We start from the raw sequence: 19,420 nt of genomic DNA, 5'->3' as shown, positions 1-19,420 counted from the left end.
TACTTTCTCCACCAAAGTCTTGAATCCCTCAAAATGATCATAGAGAGTTGAAATCTGCTTCTTCCAAACTCCTGTTAATGTGGACATTTTGACTTCCTTCCATGAATGATGAATGTTCTCTATGACATGTAGAATGATGAATCCTTTTCAGAAAGCTTTCTATTTCCTTTCCCTGGATCCATTAGAGGAATCACTATGGCAGCAATAGCCTTATAAAGTGTGCTTCTTAAATAATAAGACTTGAAAGTAAAAATTACTCCTTGATCCTTGGGCTGCAGAATGGATGTTGTGTTAGTAGGCATGAAAACAATATAATCCTTGCATACATCTCCTTCAGAACTCTTAGGTGACTAGGTGCATTTTCAGTGAGTAATAATACTTTGAAATAATTTTTTTTTCCCCTAGTAGTGGATCTCAACAGTAGACTGAAAATATTTAGTAAACCATGCTGTAAACAGATGTGCTATCATCCAGGCTTTGTTGTTTTAGTTATAGAGCATGGGCAGAGCAGATTTAGGACAATTGTTAAGGGCCTTCGGATATTTGGAATAGTAAATGAACACTGGCTTCCATTTAAAGTCACCAGTTCCATTAGCCCCTAACAAGAGTCAGCCTGACCTTTGAAGTTTTGAAGCCAGGCATTGACTTCTCCTCTCTAGATATGAAAGTTCTAGATAACCTCTTCTTCCAACAGAAGGCCATTTTGTCTACATTGAAAATTTGTTGTTCAGTGCAGCCACCTTCATCAGTGATCTTAGCTAGATATTCTGGATAACTTGCTACTGCTTCTACATAAGCACTTGCTGCTTCACTTTGTACTTTTTTTTTTTTTTTGAGATGGAGTCTCGCTGTTGCCCAGGCTGGAGTGCAGTGGCATGATCTCAGCTCACTGCAACCTCTGCCTCCCAGGTTCAAGTGATTCTCCTGCCTCCGCCTCCCGAATAGCTGAGACTACAGGCGTGCACCATGCCTGGCTCATTTTTGTATTTTTAGTAGAGACAGTGTTTCACCATGCTTGGCCAGGCTGGTCTCGAACTCCTGACTTCATGATGTGGCTGCCCTGGCCACCTGAAGTGCTAAGATTACAGGTGTGAGCCACCGTGCCTGGCTACACTTTTATGTTATGGAGATGGTGTCTTTCCTTAAATTCATGAACCAACCTCTGTTAGCTTCCAAGTTTTTTTTCTTCAGCTTCCTCACGTCTCTCAGCCTTTATAGAGTTAAAGAGTTAGGGTCTTGTTCTGGATTAGGCTTTGGCTTAAGGGAGTGTTGTGGGCGGTTTGTTCTATCCAGACCACTACAGCTTTCTCCATATCAGCAATAGGGCTGTTGTGTTTTCTTATCACTTGTGCATTCACTGAAGTAGCACTTTTAATTTTCTTCAAGAACTTTTCTTTTGCACTTACAAGTTGACTGTTTGGCACAAGAGGCCTAGCTTTCAGCCTGTCTTGGCTTTTGACATGCCTTACTCACTAAGCTTAATTATTTCTAGTTTTTTATTTCAAGTGAGAGAGGGGCGACTCTTCCTTTCACTTGAACACTGAGAGGCCACTGCAGAGTTACCAAATGGCCTAATTTCAATATTTTTTTGTCTCAGGGGACAGGGAGGCCTGAGGAGAGAGATGGGGGAGCAACCTGTCAGAAGAGCAGTCAGAACACACACAACATTTATTGAGAACTTTCTCTGTCTCATATGGCTGTGGTTCATGGCCCCCTCAAACAGTTACAGTAGCAGTAATATTTAAGGTCTCCCATCACAGATCACCATGAACAGATGCAATAATAATTTAAAAGTTTGGAAATTTTATGAGAATTACTAAACTGTGACCCTGAAACACAAAGTGAGCACGTATTGTTGGAATGTGCTCTAATACGCAACAAAGTTGCCGCAGATCTTCAATTTTTAAATAGGCAGTACCTACAAAGTGCAATACAGTGAAGTGCAATAAAACAACATATGCCTTTCCATATCCGTGAAATTAACCGCAGGGTATTTGAAAGAGACAGCATGTATGTGTGCACACATGGACTTACACACACACACACACACACACACACCTGGGAATTCAAAATATACTAAATTCCTTTATATACATAGGCCCTTTCAAAACAGTGAAGAAAGATAGGTACTTTAGGAAGTGTTTTTGGGAAAATTGTTCATTTTATGGAAAAATCATTAAGATGAAAAAAGTCCATATAAGTTTAATATTAAGAGATTTAAAAAGAATTCTAGCAGGAAACATAAGAAAGTATTTTTATAGTTCTTAAATATAAAGGCTTTAAACTTTTTTTTTCACTTTGAAATAATTTGAAAATTTTTACAAAAAATTTCCATATAGCCTTCACTCAGATTTACAAATGTTAATATTCTGTGGAAGCACATTACAATGAATAAAATCAGGACACTGACATGGATCCACTATTAATATTTACTCCATGGCCTTTACTCACATTTCTCCAGTTGTCTCATCAATGCCCTTTTTCTGGCTCAGGATCCAACCTGGGATCCTGGATACTGAGTTTAGCTGTCATGTCTCCTTAGTCTCTTTTCATCCGAAATAGTTCCTCAGTCTTTGTCTTTAATGATGTTGACACTTTAAAAGAATAAACTGGCCAGTTATTTAGTAAAACAACTATCAATGTGGACTTTTCTAACATTTCTTCACGATTAAATTCAGATTATGAATCTATGGCAAAAATACCATAGAATTGATATCATTAGGTACATGATGTCAGTTTCAAAGGCCTTTTAGCCATGGCATAAAATCAGAAATCAGAGGAAATTCACTGAGACATTCATCATTTTATTTGGCAAAATACACCATAATAAAAAATAAATGACTCAGAGGAAATGACAGCAGGGGATACTTGTAGGCTGGTGGGCATCTGAATTGACTCTTTAAACCCTTAAATTTTTTGTAAACTGGAAGTTAGGTCTATAGGCTTGCTAGATTCAGATTAAAAATATTTGGCTAGACTGGATCACAGGTGTAGTTGCACATTTTATAATTGCATCACACCAAGTGATATATGATATCTCATTATTCCTTATTAAAAAAATTTGTCAATTTGATAAACAATTCCCAATTATTATCAATTTTTATATTTTTGTCATTGTTTTAGTTTGTATTTCTCTGGTAAAGATTTGCCCTTTGAAGATGATGTGAACAGGCAAGAGAGAAATACTTAGAAAATATAGTGAGAAGTTGGAAAGATGTGCATGGATGGAGCAGGAAGAAAGCAGAGGACAGATGGGGCCATTGTGATGGCCTTTGCTTTGTTGTTTTCAGTCTGTCCTGGTCCCAAGCCCTAATTTATTTGGTCTATTTGAGACGATGGCAGTCACACTGAAGTTCAGATCTTCTTGCTAGCAGCATTTCATTTCCTTGGGCTGCAGTGTGTGCAATGGTTGAGGAACTGAGCCCTCTCAAGCAGTCCGCCGTAAGACGCTGCTGGAATCTGTGGGATGGCAGCCTGTGGTCCTGTGGCTCCTGGCTGGTGCTTGCCAATAGATGAACCCTCTCTTTAAGCCCAGAAACACTGGTTCTGCTAGACACTGTAAAAATGAGCGTCTCCTTTTTCCTTGATGATTATTACCTAGTATCCTTAAGAGTAAACTCAGCACAGCATCATCCATTTAAAATTTTGACGGTATTTTAATTAATGACATTTATTTTCCAGTATGTAATTGTAAAATGTGATTTAATATTTATTTTCAGAGTCATGGTCTACTTATGCTATCACTTTTTTCTTCAATCCAGAGAATGTCTTTCTATCCTGCATGAAATTCAGAAGAACAAACTTCAGCAAGAATTTTTCTATGAGTTTGAAGGGGGTGTCAAGCTTGGCACTGGGGCCTTTAATTTGGTAAGGAAGTCACTATATAGAAACCAGAACTTTTGCAGAAGAACCTAAGGTTATCTGTGCCTTCTCCACTGCATTTGAACCTCATCCTGAACCTCTCCCTGGGTTGGTTGACAAACAGCTAGAGTAGGATCAGTTTTCCGGCACCATGACCCAGTGTGTTATGAAGTTCCACACATGCTCAGAGTAGCTTTGGATTGTAAAATGTGAGGGAAGCGTGTGAATAGACTAGTAAGGTTTTGGTAACAAGGAACAGTGGAATCCATTTCCATTTCCACATTGGAAATATTGTTGCAATGACAGTGACGGCTCTGGAATTGAAAATGTGTGAGGGACCAGTGTAACCTGAGGAATGATTTTTGATGATCCCTGAGGAGATGAAATCTGAGTAGTAATCTGTCAAATTCCAATATGTTATTAAGAGATTTTTAAGTTTTGTTGATGGTTCACTGGAATTAGTGAAAAAATAAAGTGGTCAAGAGAAGTATACACATGAGTGTATGTGCCGCTTTGGCCACTTTGCTCACGAGCCTGTGGGTGATGAATGGGAAAGAGGCTGACTGGTACCCACAGAATGAACCATCCTGTTGTTAAAATCCTCTTCTGCTAAGGTCATCTTTTGATGTGTATCCACATGGCAGCATTTTCTGCCCATTCAGGAAGATCTGTCCACATACTTCTTCCCCAGACCTCTTTGTCACCAATTTTGCAATCATGTTCCTTCCAAGCCCCTGCCCATCCAACCAAACCATTGTCTACATCCCCTGAATCAGCGTATATAATTGCACATCTAACCATTTCTCCTTTCAAGCATAGTGCATAACCAGGTGCACTGCCCAAGGTTCTGCCCACTGGAAGGATATTCCCTCACCACTGTCCTTCAGGAATATCCCAGAGAGAAGTGGTAGTGCTGCAGCTGTCCACTTCTGGGTGGTGTCTACACATCACACAGACTATGACTGATTTTTGCTTCTGGGAAAGGAAACTAAGAAACCTTGCCTGGACATGGGCTTTGAGGGGTTGCCTTCTTGTCACTTCATCACACCACATCAAAGTTCCCACTATTCTATAGAGAACGCTGGAAAGACCAGCCTTAAAACAAAACTTTTTAAAGGTTCATTGTCTTAGCTAAATAAAAGTTATTCATAAGTGATTGTTACAATATGTGGACACAGAAATATCTGGTGGTTAAAACTTGTTTCCAATTTTTCACATTATTGAAGCATTAAAACTGTAGATTGTTAGTTTAAATTTGTTTGCAGTTGGAAACACTAACACATAAGTACATTGTATATTTTTTTTCTTACAGATGCTGTCCCTTTTACCAGCAAGGATTATCAGACTACTGGAATTTATTGGATTTTCTGGAAATAGGGTACAAATTTAATTTTATCTTAATTTTGACAGGGAAGATAAAATATTATTTATTGAATATGAGGGCAATGCAACATGTCTGCATAACTGGCTTGATAATTATTGGCAATTTGTTTGTGGGACAGAAAATAAGCCTTTGATTCTTGATCACATTTTTCAGGAGTTAGACGTAGTTTTTCTGTTGAAAGTTAAAAATGTTCACCCTTGTTATCCAAATTCTTGGATGAAAAATTATGTGTTGCTAATATTGCTTCTTGCTAGATCTTATTACTCTCACATGCTTTCCTATGCTTTCTTAATAGTTAAGCAGCCCCAGAGTTGCCCTCCTTAAGATGAAGAAATTAGCTGGATTTCCTTGTCTAATATTTTATGATTTTCATGGATCAAATACGATGTAGTATTTTGGATTTCCATGTGTTTCCACAAGTTTCTTTATAAAACTAAATGACAAAATATGTTTTTCATGAGTTTTATTTATTAAATGTCTGCGTGTTTATGGTTTGGTAGTGAGTATATCACATTTATTAACCATGACACTCAATATGCTATTATGAGAGTTGCCTCATGGCAAAAAGTGTTGATTAAAAGAGCAGGTTTTGAGAAATGTGTGAGAGCAAGTATAAGCAGCTATCGCTTTTTTCCCTGTTTTTCCTACTGTCCACGTTCTTCATGAGCTATGGTGTATTTATGCGATTCCTTCATAATGTTGTCCATTCTGACTCTGTGTTTCCTGGTCACCCTTCTCCTTCACTGTTCACCTCCTACCTGATTCCTTCAGAGGCTTGAAATTGCCTCTCGAATAAAGTTCAAACTATTCATGGCTTCAAGGACCCCATGGTCTGATTCTAGCCAGTGTTTCCAGCCATGCTACCCATATTCCTCACATTTCCAGTACTCCTGTTAAACTGGGCAATTGGTTGTTCCCCAGCAAGTCCTGTGCTTTTGTCTCCATGCTTTTGCTTTTCTGTGTTTTGGATATCCTCCCCAACTGGCTTCCCCCCAAATAATTGTCTCTCAAGAGCCCCTCCATCCACTAGGGTTGAGATAAATGCCACTTTTCTCACAAAACTGTCCCTCATACTCCCTCAGTGAGGCTCAAGCATTCCTGACTTTCAGAATTGTCTATTTATCCTTCTTACAGCTCTCTCCATATTCTAATAAGGTCATTGTGTTCACATACTGTCTTCTCTATTTGATAGAAAGATCTTTGAAGACATAGACCATGTTTGTTCATACCCGCCATAGTGCCTTGCACTTGAATCCTCAATATGTTTTAGTGAATATTTCTATCAGAGAAATAGAGTATCTCCATGAAATGAACACAGCCCTTTTCTCTCTTTAGAATCACATGATATAAAAGGATTTATGGGAGTGTCTTATGCAGGTTTAATAAGGTTCATTTCTAGTTAGGCATTACCACCATTCTTGTTCCTTTAAAAAGAAACTCCACCTTCATGGAGGATAAGGATATATGAACTGGCATTTTAAAGTTTCTGAATAGACCAGGCATGGTTGCTCACGCCTGTAATCCCAGCACTTTGGGAGGCTGAGGCAGGTAGATCGCTTGAGCCCACGAGTTTTGAGAGCAGCCTGGGTAACATGTTAAAATCCTGTCTCTACAAAAAATACAAAAATTAACTGGGCGTGGTGGTACACACCTGTAGTCACAGCTACTCGGGAGGCTGTGGTGGGAGGATCACCTGAGTCTGGAGAGGTAGAGGACACAGTGAGCCATGATTGTGCCACTGTACTCCAACCTGGGTGACAGAATGAGACTCTGTCTCAAAATTAAAGAGTTTCTAAATAGAAAGTCAAATACCATGTTTTCACTTATAAATGGGAGCTAAACAATGGTACATATGGACAAACAAAGTAGAATAATAGACATTGGAGGCCACCAAAGGTGGGGGGATGGGGGAAGAGAGGGTTGAAAAATTACCTGTTGGGTATGACGTTCACTCGTGGGGTGATGGGTACATGAAAAGCCCAGACTTCACCACAGCATAATACATGAATCTGTACTTGTAACCCCCCGATATATAAAAATGTTTAAAAAGTTTCCGAATATGATTTTCCAGCCGTGTTCTCTTTCTAAAATGCATTTAATTCCCATAGGAGTTGGGCCTCCTGCAGTTACGCGAAGGTGCCTCAGGAAAAAGCATGAGGTCTGCACTGTGCTGTTTAACCATCTTAGCTTTTCATACTTACATCTCCCTAATACTTGGTAAGATCTGGATTAGATTGTTTCATTGAACGTTGATTATTTTGGCCAGACATGGTGGGTTACACCTGTAATCCCAGCTACTTGGGAGGCTGAGGTGGGAGGATTGGTTGAACCCAGGAGTTTGAGGCTGCAGTGAGCTATGATCACGTCACTGCACTGGATCCAGCCTGGGCAACAGAGCGAGATCTTGTCTCCAAATTAAAAAACAAAACAAAAAGTTGATTATTTTTAATCTGAGTAAGTAAAAATTTAGAAATATCAACAAAAGCTAGTAGTTCATGTCTGTTTACTTATTTTTTTTTTTTTTTTGAATAAAGGTAGAAAATAGTGTCCTTTGTCATAGTGACATTTAGCAGAGGGAGTAGGGTAGTTTCTTTCATTAAATAATTTTCATCTGTTCTCAGCTAAAATTTCTATATTAAGGTGATCTATTTTACTGTATGTTAGATTTCTTTGCAGAAAATGAAATTTTGGGCTAAATAAGTTAATATTGCTATTAAAACCAGAAATTCCAATTAGGAATCTGAGACAGCCACCTGCATTCTTAAGAATTAGTGTGTCCTAGAGTTTCTTAAACTAAAGTTATAGGTGAGACTGGTCTTTATTTTATTCCCCAGTTATAAAAATGATGAAATAATAGTTTTCATCTTTTCCATGAGTAAGTCTTTACTATATGTTAATGAAGTTTGGAGAGTTAGTTATAACTATCCCCGTGTCTCATGAAGACTGAGGTTTTTCCTGTTAAATTTCTAGGTACAGGAGAAGTGAATGTTGCCGAAGCAGAGCGTCTCCTGGCACCCTTCCTCCAGCAGTTTCCAAATGTATGCTTAGTATTTCAAAGTGTATGTTTCAACCATAATTAATCAGCCAGTGTTGACTGTTGAACAGTGTGTTTTCTTCCTTGCTCTGCAGGGTTCACTCGTGTTGTTTTATCATGCCCGAATAGAGTTGCTGAAAGGGAATCTTGAAGAGGTAATTTATTAGGTGGGAGTTATTTGGGGGAGTTGTCTGTATGGTGGAGCTGTGACCTACTCATTCAACAAAAGTAAACTTAGCTATATGGACTAGATAAAAATAAAGAAAAAAAAAACAATATAAGTAAAAAGTCAAAACTTAACTTGTATATGCATTCTATTGTATAACATCTATGCAGTGGATTACTGAATATAGTCTACATTTATACATAGAGTACATTAAGCACTTTAGGGTAGTATATACCAAATAATAAGCTCAGAGATTTTCAAGAAACTGTGACTGTTATCAATTTCTGCATTACACACTGACTTTGGAATCTAGCCCCTGCATGACATGCAAGTCTACTACCTGTGGGCTCCTTATCAAAGGAAATTATTCACCATTTCCCTCAAAAAAGGAGTGTCAGGGTCAGAAGTAGAAAAGTAAGGAGCCATTTATGGATATACATTCACAAACTATTTTTTCCACACAAATGGGATCAAACATGTATTTTTCTGTGATTTTTTTTTTTCTTTCTATTTACAGTATGTCTATTCTTTTTGGTGGCTGGGTTCCATTTCATGGGATGGATATACTATATCTATTAAAGTGGTGCACTGTTTTTTTTTTTTTTTTTTTTTTTTTTTGAGACGGAGTCTCGCTCTGTTGCCCAGGCTGGAGTGCAGTGGCCCGATCTCAGGTCACTGCAAGCTCCGCATCCCGGGTTTACACCATTCTCCTGCCTCAGCCTCCCAAGTAGCTGGGACAACAGGCGCCCGCCACCTCGCCCAGCTAGTTTTTTTTTGTATTTTTTAGTAGAGACGGGGTTTCACCATGTTAGCCAGGATGGTCTCGATCTCTTGACCTCGTGAGCCGCCCGTCTCAGCCTCCCAAAGTGCTGGGATTACAGGCTTGAGCCACCGCGCCCAGCCGTGGTGCACTGTTCATAGACATTTGGCCACTACAAACTGTTGTGAACATCATTGTATGTATATTTCTGTGCACAGGTATATTTATAGGAGACAGATTATGATTAGTAGAATTCCTGGGCCAAAAGGTGGTTGCATTTTTGTAAATCCAGCCAAATTGCCCTCCTCACTTAAGATTGTTCCAGTGTAAACTCCAGTAAACATATAAAAATACTTGTTTCCAATGCTCTTTGCCAGCTCAGGACATTATGTGATGACTAAAAATGAAAATCTAATTTTTAAGTTTATATTGCCTAGTTTACAAATTTCTCCACGTGTATCTGTCATTTTTATATATATATTTTTTCTGATTTACCTATTTATATCTTTGCCGGTTTCCTGTTGAGTTTTCTTTTTCTTAACAGAATTTTATTGAATTGTTGAATGATAAAAGAGTTAACCTTTTGCCAATTACGTAGATAGTGACATCTTCTTCCTGTCTGTTGCCTGTAACTTTGCCTACAGTGTTTTGTCCTGTGGAAGTTCGAAGGTTATTGTCAGTCTTTTCTTAAATGACTTCTGCATTTGATATCTTCCTTGGAATGGAACCTCCCTACTCCCACATTACAAAGTGTCAAGGCCCCTCACAAAATTAAAGAAAGAGGCAGAACTTAACTGTATCATTGCCTGTAAGGAAAAGAACATAACATCATATTGAGATGTTGAATGAGTGATAATTTTGTTCTTTTTGTACTAAGTGTTTTATGTATTTTCCCATTAGGTTATTATCTCCTTGTCTAATATCTGGATGATCAACTTCATGCAATTGATTTACAGGCACAAGAAGTATTTCGAAAATGTGTTTCAGTTCAAGAAGAATGGAAACAGTTTCACCATCTCTGCTACTGGGAGCTAATGTGGATTAATGTTTTCCAACAAAACTGGATGCAGGCATATTACTATTCAGATCTGCTTTGCAAAGAGAGTAAATGGTCCAAGGTAAAGTGCAATACTTAATGTCATCTGTTTGCTAATATGTGGCCAGGATGATTTTCATTTAGGACTGTTTGCTCGGTAGTATGGTACCACAGTGTTTTCTCAACTTAGAGATCCACAAAAGGAGGAAATGTGCCTTAAGTACCTACTGTTTATAGGTACTGTCCTCAGCATTACATGCTTTAAAAGCCATCCACAGTTCTTTTCAGGGCCAAATACGATGGCCCATACCTATAATCCCAGCCCTTTGGGAGGCTAAGGCAGGAAGATGGCTTGAGGCCAGGAGTTTGATACTAGCAACATAGTGTGATTTTTATTTCTGCAAAAAATAAAAACCTTAGCTAGGCATGGTGGTACATGTCTGGAGTCCCTTCTACGTGGGAGTCTGAGGCAGGAGGATAGCTTGAGTCGAAGAGTTCGAGGCTACAGTGAGCTATGATCACACCACTGCACTCCAGCCTGGTGACAGAGCGAGACCCTGTCCCAAACAATAACAAAGTTATTTGAAATGTGAGGTTTTATCTCTGAAAATGAGCTGGACTTATGAAGATATGAAACCTTAATCATCTTGATAATTTTGTGTAGACTTCCCAGTGCCCTGATGCCCAGGCTTTTCGGGATAATGAAAATTAATTCTGATCCACTTATGAGAAGTTGGGGGCAATGAGATAATTTTTTCTTGTTCATTCTGTCCACTTTCTCACCTATGAATGCTGTAGTTGTGTAATAGGAAAATGGTCTAAATTATTGATAATTGAAAAGAGTTGTTCTCATTTTGAACAGGGATTATAAGATTTCATTTCCTCTGATTTCTTTAATGCCTGTTAATATTATATCTGGAAGGCTTGTAGGTCATTTCTGATTTGAAAGGTAGAAATGTTATGTACCTAGGGATGTTCTGTAATAAGCTCCTTCTTTTTCTCAAGGCAACTTATGTGTTCTTGAAAGCGGCAATTTTGAGTATGCTTCCAGAGGAGGATGTAGTAGCAACTAATGAGAATGTGGTAACTTTATTCAGGTATGTGAGACACTATTTCTATAACAAAGGCCCTGAGGGTATAAAGGGGCAAAATTCTCATCTCTACTAAAAATACAAAAAATTAGCTGGGCATGGTGGCATGTGCTTGTAGTCCCAGCTACTTGGGTAGCTTAGGTGGGAGGATTGCTTGAGCCTGGGAGGTAGAGGTTGCAGTGAGCCGAAATAACGCCACTGCACTGCAGCCTGGGCGACAGACAGAGTAAGACCCTGTCTCAAAAAAAAAAAAAAACTGACCATGTATGTTAACTGTAGCATCAACATCAACATTAGTAAAAGCCATGGCATGATAAATTAATAAATGTCACCTTTTACTATAAAGTTCATTTCCTCATTTTACAGAAACAACAATTAATGGAAGGGAGTATTAAGATACATTAAAATCTTTTAAATCTCCTTCTCTTTCTTCCAATGCAGATTAAGTTTTCTCCATATCAAAACAATTTATGTGAAAGATGTAATCATTTTTACTTTCAGAAGAAAGCTTTGAGATCTTGCTCTGTCGTAGCTTCTAGGTTGTTGGGATAATGAGAGTTCTAACAATGAATGATCTCTTCATAAAGATGCTATTACCTTTCAACTACAAGGGTTCCTGTCTGAGACATGCTTCTGACCCCTTCCTCTGACCCCCACCTCACATTTCCACTGTCTTTTCCACTGATGGTAATGAACATAAATGATGGTACACTAGTTTAAAATCCATAGCTCCATATTGTGCCCAGAAGTAACCTAACACAAGCTTACCTCATATTGGAGGCATGTTATTTCATGTTACTTTTTCTTTCAGTGAAGTAATTGAGTAGTTCCTTGAATTCTTTCTCAGCAACTTGCTTGATGCATTCGTAAAATTTTGTATGAGAAAGTGCTCGCAGGAACATGTAGTTTCCCGATCTTACTCTCATTTTTACCTGCTTGTGAATTTCATAATTGGAATTCTGTAGAATTTTTAAAAGGAAGTTTGTAAACATGGTACATGTCCTAAGCTGATTATTTCCCAAACAACCTGTACTTGGGAAACATTTTCTTAAATTATATATTAACTGATGGCTATCTTTTGGGCCATATTATTTTATAGATCTGTGTAATACTTGCAAATAAGAATAGGCGATATACCACTGTACCGTCTTCTCTCTCCCTGAGTATCCACAGCATAAGTAAATACTTTGGACTCTTTCCTGCTTACTCATAGAAATTACCAATTGTATACCTAGATTTCCTGGACTGTGTTTGATAGATTTAAGACATTAGCTAAGTTGACTGGAAAGAAATATGTGTCAATCAGTGATTCTCAATCTTGAGTGTGCCTCAGAATCACCTGGAGGGCTTATCAAACTCTAGATTGCTCTGCCCCAGCCCTGAGTTGCTGATTCAGTAGGTCTAGAGTAGGGCCTGAAAATTGGCATTTCAAATAGGTTCCCAGGTGATGCTGCTGCTGGTGGTCTGTGAAGTTCACTCTGAAAACCACAGGTATAAATAACGTATGTGTCGCCATGACCTTTCTCTGGGGCGGGGCTGGGGCTCTTCACAGACAGGTGGACAGCTTGAAGCAGAGAATTGCCGGGAAATCTCTCCCTACTGAGAAGTTTGCTGTGAGGAAGGCTCGGCGTTACTCCGCCTCCTTGCCTGCACCTGTGAAGCTCATCTTACCTGCCCTGGTATCTGCTTTTATTTTATTTACTTTTCATGTACTAGAAGTAAATTATCTACTCACAGCAGCAGGGAGCATATCTAAATTTGGTTATGAAGTTTAGCTCGCTTAAAAACAATTTTAAGTTTTGTTGTAAGTTGAACATTTCTAAATAAGTAATTAATAAAAAAAAAACTGTAGCTAATGGTTTTTGACTAGTTAGTATGCTCCAGGCATTAGGATAAAGGCTACTAAAAACATATCATTTAATTCTTACAACTTTTTGAGTATGGTTAACTCTTAACCACATTTTTTAGATAAAGAAATTTAGATAGAAGTTGATTCCATTGAAGTTGAATTGAATTTTAATGCAAGCCACATTATGTAATTTTACCTTTTCTAATAGCCACGTTAAAAAAGTAAGAGGAAATAGAAATGAATTTCAAGAATATATTTTGTTTAACCCAGTGTATGCAAAATTTTGTCATTTCAACATGTAATTGATAGAAGCTTATCCATGAGACATGTACATTCTTTCATATTGAACCAAGTCTAAAAAATTTAGTGTGTCTTTTATACTTAGAGGATCTCTTAGTTTGGGCTAGCCGTATTTCCAGTGCTCAAGAGCCATAACTGGCTGCTGACTGTTGTATTCTAGCTCCAGCTCACATTCTTAAACTTTATGCCATTTAGGCAAGGCTTCTGTGAAAAACACAATTTCAACTTAAATTTTCTTAATGAAGTCTTCAAAAAATACTGGATATATCAAGTTACTACGACTCTTCTGGTGCTTTAGTTTTTATATAGATAGTCAGCACAGGAAAACTGTTCGTTGTGAGCTGATGTCTGTGGTCCTCCACTCTGGGGTTTCCTGAGTTTTTTGTTTTTTGTTTTTTTTTAATTCAGAGTTTATTTCATTATTCCTCTTTGACAGTTACTTAGATTTTTCCAGTTTTTGTACTTACACACTACAATGAATATCCTCTTTTTGTACGTGTGCATATAATTATCTGTGAAGGATTTTTTTATTTTTTATTTTTTATTATTATTATTTTTTGAGATAGAGTCTTGCTCTGTCGCCCAGGCTGGAGTGCAGTGGCGTGATCTGGGCTCACTGCAAGCTCCGCCTCCCGGGTTCACGCCATTCTCCTGCCTCAGCCTCCTGAGTAGCTGGGACTACAGGCGCCCGCCACCTCACCTGGCTAATTTTTTGTATTTTTTTTTTTTTTAGTAGAGACAGGGTTTCACCGTGTTAGCCAGGATGGTCTCGATCTCCTGACCTCGTGATCTGCCCGCCTCGGCCTCCCAAAGTGCTGGGATTACAGGCTTGAGCCACCGCACCCGGCCAGGATTTTTTTAAAATGGAATTCCTGGTTCAAGGGAATATATACATTTAATATTTTGCTAGATAGTTTTAAATTTCCCTCAAAAAAAGCTCTACCAATTTAAATAAGTACTGACAGTATTTTGCCATTTTAATTTGCATTTCCTTGTGGATGTGGTGGAGCATCTTTTCATGTTTCTTCGTTTTTATTTTTTCTTTTGTGAATTGTTGTTCGTATTCTTCCCTAATTTTTCATTGGGTTGTTGATTGTTTTCTTAATGATTTATGGGAGCTCTTTATACATCCTATGAGAAAGAACAATGCAGCCTCGCCCTGATGGGTCAGACAGGAGTTAGCCGGCACCTAGCACCTAGGTCCAGGTGTTTCCTACCTAACACAAAACTCAGAGAACTTCAGCATCACACAGGGACATTCTGTGATTGTGATGGAGCAAGACAAAAATATGACTACTCCGTAATCATGTCTGAGCACAAATAAAAACAAGAACACTGTGTAAATCACACAAATAACCAAACATCTCCCTCTCCCAGCTCACATGAGAGCCTTCTGCTGCTTAACCAGTTAGAGCCTTAGCTCCATGCCTAATTCATTTTTATTAGGTGATTTGCACTGGGAAGGTTTTTCTATCTCACAGAACTCTACTGAAAATTTTCTAGACTGTCGTCTTTCTTTGCCTTAGTACTTAGATACCAGTGTGTATGTAATTGTATCCTGCTTTGACTGTTAAGAACCATAGGGAAGATTAACTCACTGTACTTCTTTCTCCAGGTCTATGGATGTAGAATGTATAGGAAATTGGCTTGAAATGTTAGTACTGGGATTTTTTATTTTTATTTTTTTTTGTACCTAGGAATTTTACCAAAAGCCTGTTTTTCATAAAGTCTCAGATATGAGCTTGCCTCCTTCCAATAAAAAGATTTCATCCGTAAAAGGAATTTTTAAAAGATCATCATCAATTTAAAAAATATTCTGTTATTGAATTTAACTCTTACTCTATTAGCAACAAGAAATTGTTACATGTAAAACTGAATGAAGGTGGAGTGTCATGATCTTAGTTTTGGGTGCCATAAGGTAAAGACACTTTTGCTGCCCTTCTGCTTGAGTGTGTTGTTCTCATTTCCACTACTTCCTGCTAAGAGGTTTTTCAAGCAGTATTTTTATCATATCTTAAAATTTATTTCCAAGAAGATACTAATTACCCTGCTTACTTCATACCCTTAAAAATATTAACTGCACTCTCAGGAACATTAGAAAAATATTTTCAAGCAAAAGCACATTTGCTTTTGATCCAAAAAAATTCTCGCCTGGTAGCCCATTAGATATAATAAGTAATGAGAAATCATAAGTTTACATTTTAGGAGCTGTCATTCAGCCATATGGCTTTTAAATGAATACGTTTTCTGCATATTGGATTACATTACTGGACCATGTTTCTAATGGTATAAAAGATCCTAAGCCCAGTAAAATATTCCAATGTTTATATCCAGTGATATTCTTGGAAACATTTTATGTAAACAACTGGCAGACACTTAAAAATATTTTTCTTTACTTAAAAGTAACAACAAAAGTTTACATTAAACAGAATTATTCATGGTATCAGTTTAAAATATTTATTTCTGTATCTGTATTCTATTACCTTCCAAAAGAATTAAATGCTTGTAGATATTTAATAAATATTTGTTATATGAATGAGTAAATTAAATTTTTGGTAAAAACATATATACTGAATTACTTCACAGTATAAAAGGCAAAAAGAAAGGAAAATTATCTGTAAATATTGTCTTGAGGTTCCTAGAAACCAAGGCAAAACACATGAACATTGTTTGGGGATCATAAAGGACATTGAATAACCTCATATAACTGCAAATGGTTTTCATTTTTCCTCATTAGGAAATGATGTATGTCTGGAATGGTTTTTCAATAGTGAGCAAAAGAAAAGACCTTTCTGAAAATCTGTTGGTAACTGTTGAAAAAGCTGAGGCAGCTTTACAAAGTCAAAGTAAGTATACACAGTAAGCACCGAGGAGCCTTTGTCTCTGCTCAGACAGACCCCTGTCCTGTGTTTTCCCTGTGCACATCTGCCTACATTAATTCGTATACATCACAAGGACAAAGAGCTTGAGTTGCAGGGGTCTGGGTGAGGAATGACACACACTGCAACTGCGTGAACCTTGGAAACATCTTGCTAAGGGAAAAAGGCCAGCTGTAAAAGACCACACCTTATATGATTCCCTTTACACGATAGTCAGAATAGACAGATCTATAAAGACAGACTGCAGATGAGTGGTTGCCTAGGGTTGGAGGATGGACGGATGGAGGATGGAAGGGGTTATGATAACTTTTTGGGGAGGGAGGTGATGACAGTATTCTACAGTTGACTGTGGTGATGGCTGTACAACTCTGTAAATATGCTAAAAACCATTGAGTGGTATACTCTTAATGAGTTAATTGTATGGTATGTGAACATTATCTTAAAACTGTGACAAAAAAGATGAAGGGAGGAAGCCCAGCATTGGAATTTTAGAGCATCACAAGGAAACATGCACTTCTCTATGGGTTGAGTTTGCTGCAACTCTTTCTATTCCTCCTTATTGCTGTCTAACCATTAGTGTGTTTCTGCAGACACAGGGAATAGTTTTCAAGGTGAAATGTTATCACAATTTATTCTACCTATTACATTTGGTTGTGCTAGAGGCCACACTTCAGTTTACTGGAAGCAACTGATGTGGTAAAAGGAGAATCAGAATCAGGCAGTCTGGGCTTATAGTCCAGCTCTGCAGCCATCAGACTCTGGGTAACACCTCTGTTTTCTTGTGAAGTGGGTGGAGTGTTGGACCAGATGCTATCCAAAGTTGTTTCCTTGCCCTGACATTTTTTGATTCTGTATTTTTAAGAGGGGTAAACAATGCCATAAGTGATAGCCTGTGTTATATTTCTTTTCTATGCCAAGTCACTTAGGTATTATCCCAAGAGAAATGGTCTTTTGTAATATTCTAACCACATAAGTAAAATGAGAACTTCTGTGATGATAAACATGGTAAAGGGCATAGAAATTCAGGAATGGTGGGGAAAATTTTTAACAGTTAACTCATTTTCTTAACTGGAAAAAGATGGGCACTCCAGGAGCCCAGCCTCCTATTTGAGCAAGCTCTTCACTGCCCCCAACCCACCATTTGTTGGGGGCAAAATTCGAGGGGAAATATATTTTATCAGACTATGCCAGTAAAATGCAGTGGAAATGTAGAAAACCAAGTCACTCCCCTCCACCCATTCCTTTTTCTCTTAATGACATGCTGAGATGATAGGCTTTAGAGATACTTAAGCAGGGCAGGAGGGAGCTGAGACAGACAGACATGCCATACTTACCCACAGTTTTGGCTTTGTGTGTCTCTCTCTGGGTGAAATAATTAGTTCATTTTCTGAAGATCACCTTTGCCAGATATTGCATGTGAAACTTAGGACCTCTTCTAGGAGTTGTTTTATGCAAGAAGATTATCTCCTGCTCTCCTTGCCACCTTGAACTGTTAGGACAGTTTAGTAATTAAGCTCCTATCCTTCAGAGCAGGGAAGAAAATGTCCATAATTAGAAAATGGAGAGAAGTTGGAAACCCGAGGTTACATCATCTTCCACCCCATCCCCCACCCCCATTATTAGAAACTGGCTGTGTATTGGCTTCTCCTAGCTTTGCAAGTGTGTCTAAAGTAAAAGATGGTAGAGGATACAACTGATCTTCTACTCTGCAATGCTCTGGCCATAGTTATTAAATGCTGGCCGCTGATCCAAAAGATAGAACTTTGAAGACAGAATTTGGTGACGTCCCTGGAGTCGGCATTTGGTATTAATTCCAATAGTGTTTCATTTGAAATTTTAACTAAATTCAACATGTAACCAGAAGTTCCACTTTGACTAATTTTCTTAATGAAATTATATAGCAAACATTATGAGAGTTATGTAAAAGGGAAAGTGATACTGACTTTATGATTTTTTACTTTCTAAATCTTTTTTCAGATTTTTCTCTTGGGAGCATTTCAGCTAGCTTCTAAAAATTTCAGCATAGATACTTTTTGTAGTTTGGGGTTCAAACTTCCCTATTTCTCAGCCAATCTACCATAAAAGTTCAGCAGATCTTTTGTGATAAAATTGTGCTCTAGTAGCTTTATCATGTAATTTTCTTTGAATGATAATGGAAACATATTACATGTGCGTTATGTGTTGAAATGTTCATCTATGAACACATTAATAAGGTTGAAAATCATGACAAAGCATTTATACTTCAAGGGAAAATAATCATCTGCTAGATAATGGTCTATAGTTGGAGGACATAATGATTTTGCCGTCTGAGATTTTTGGAGGAATATGGTATTTTTGAACCCACCTGCCATATGCCTAACTCAAGTTCATCATAGAAGTTACATGCGGCTTTACTGGTATTTTAACTTCCCGTGATGTTATGTCTGTTCCTCAACAAAATCATCATTCACAGAGCACCAGAATGTTGTCATAACACAAACTGTCGATACAATGCTACAGGAAACTCAGTAGAATGCATAAAAATGATACTACAAGCTAGCATCCAATATGGACCCTTTGGTTTTGGTTCTAGGTCCTAAAATATATTACTTCTTGAATGTCTATTTTAACATCCATGATTAAAAGCAATGGATAGAATTTTATTTTGGTAGAAAAATGATTCTAATTAATAATAGAAAAGGTAATGTGTTATTGATACCTGTATTTTCTGGGTGAATGACCTATCAGAGCTTGAAAGTTAGAGGTGAATATTCAGTTTTCAGCACCTAGAAGTAACCCCCTCTGATTGGTTAAGTAGCATCGTTAATCTCCATAGACAAGTGGTTTACCATCTAAACTGCCAGCATGTGTTAGTGATGATTTCTGAGGTTTGTGCTGAAAGCAGGAGGATTTCAATAGGAGCGACTCCCAAGGCCTCGTGTGTTCCCTTTACTGCCGTCCTCTCTACTGTCACAGCCTGAAATGTGTAAATTGTCAGTCTGTCTTGGAATAATGTTGTACTTGCCTGTAACTTGCAAGAAAATTTCAAAAGTGTAAATGTGGAATGGCTACCTTTGTCAG

The 19,420-nt window shown here is 37.9% G+C and overlaps 1 protein-coding gene across 4 annotated transcripts in view; it reads left to right on the top strand.

Annotated features, from left to right (window-relative positions):
• Positions 1 to 19,420, top strand: part of TTC39B (tetratricopeptide repeat domain 39B) — a 273,344-nt gene that overhangs the window by 239,874 nt on the left and 14,050 nt on the right. For all 4 annotated transcript variants that reach the window (XM_030919785.1, XM_010368074.2, XM_030919786.1 and 1 more), the window contains 9 exons: positions 3,762 to 3,867; positions 5,174 to 5,239; positions 7,354 to 7,462; positions 8,216 to 8,283; positions 8,375 to 8,434; positions 10,162 to 10,323; positions 11,247 to 11,338; positions 12,885 to 13,011; positions 16,219 to 16,327. In XM_030919785.1, coding sequence (XP_030775645.1) covers positions 3,762 to 3,867; positions 5,174 to 5,239; positions 7,354 to 7,462; positions 8,216 to 8,283; positions 8,375 to 8,434; positions 10,162 to 10,323; positions 11,247 to 11,338; positions 12,885 to 13,011; positions 16,219 to 16,327 — 899 coding nt within the window. The remainder of the gene's footprint in view (positions 1 to 3,761; positions 3,868 to 5,173; positions 5,240 to 7,353; positions 7,463 to 8,215; positions 8,284 to 8,374; positions 8,435 to 10,161; positions 10,324 to 11,246; positions 11,339 to 12,884; positions 13,012 to 16,218; positions 16,328 to 19,420) is intronic.

Source organism: Rhinopithecus roxellana, chromosome 16, assembly GCF_007565055.1.
Source record: "Rhinopithecus roxellana isolate Shanxi Qingling chromosome 16, ASM756505v1, whole genome shotgun sequence".
Classification (NCBI taxonomy): domain Eukaryota; kingdom Metazoa; phylum Chordata; class Mammalia; order Primates; family Cercopithecidae; genus Rhinopithecus; species Rhinopithecus roxellana.
This window is presented reverse-complemented; position numbering and strand designations above follow the sequence as displayed.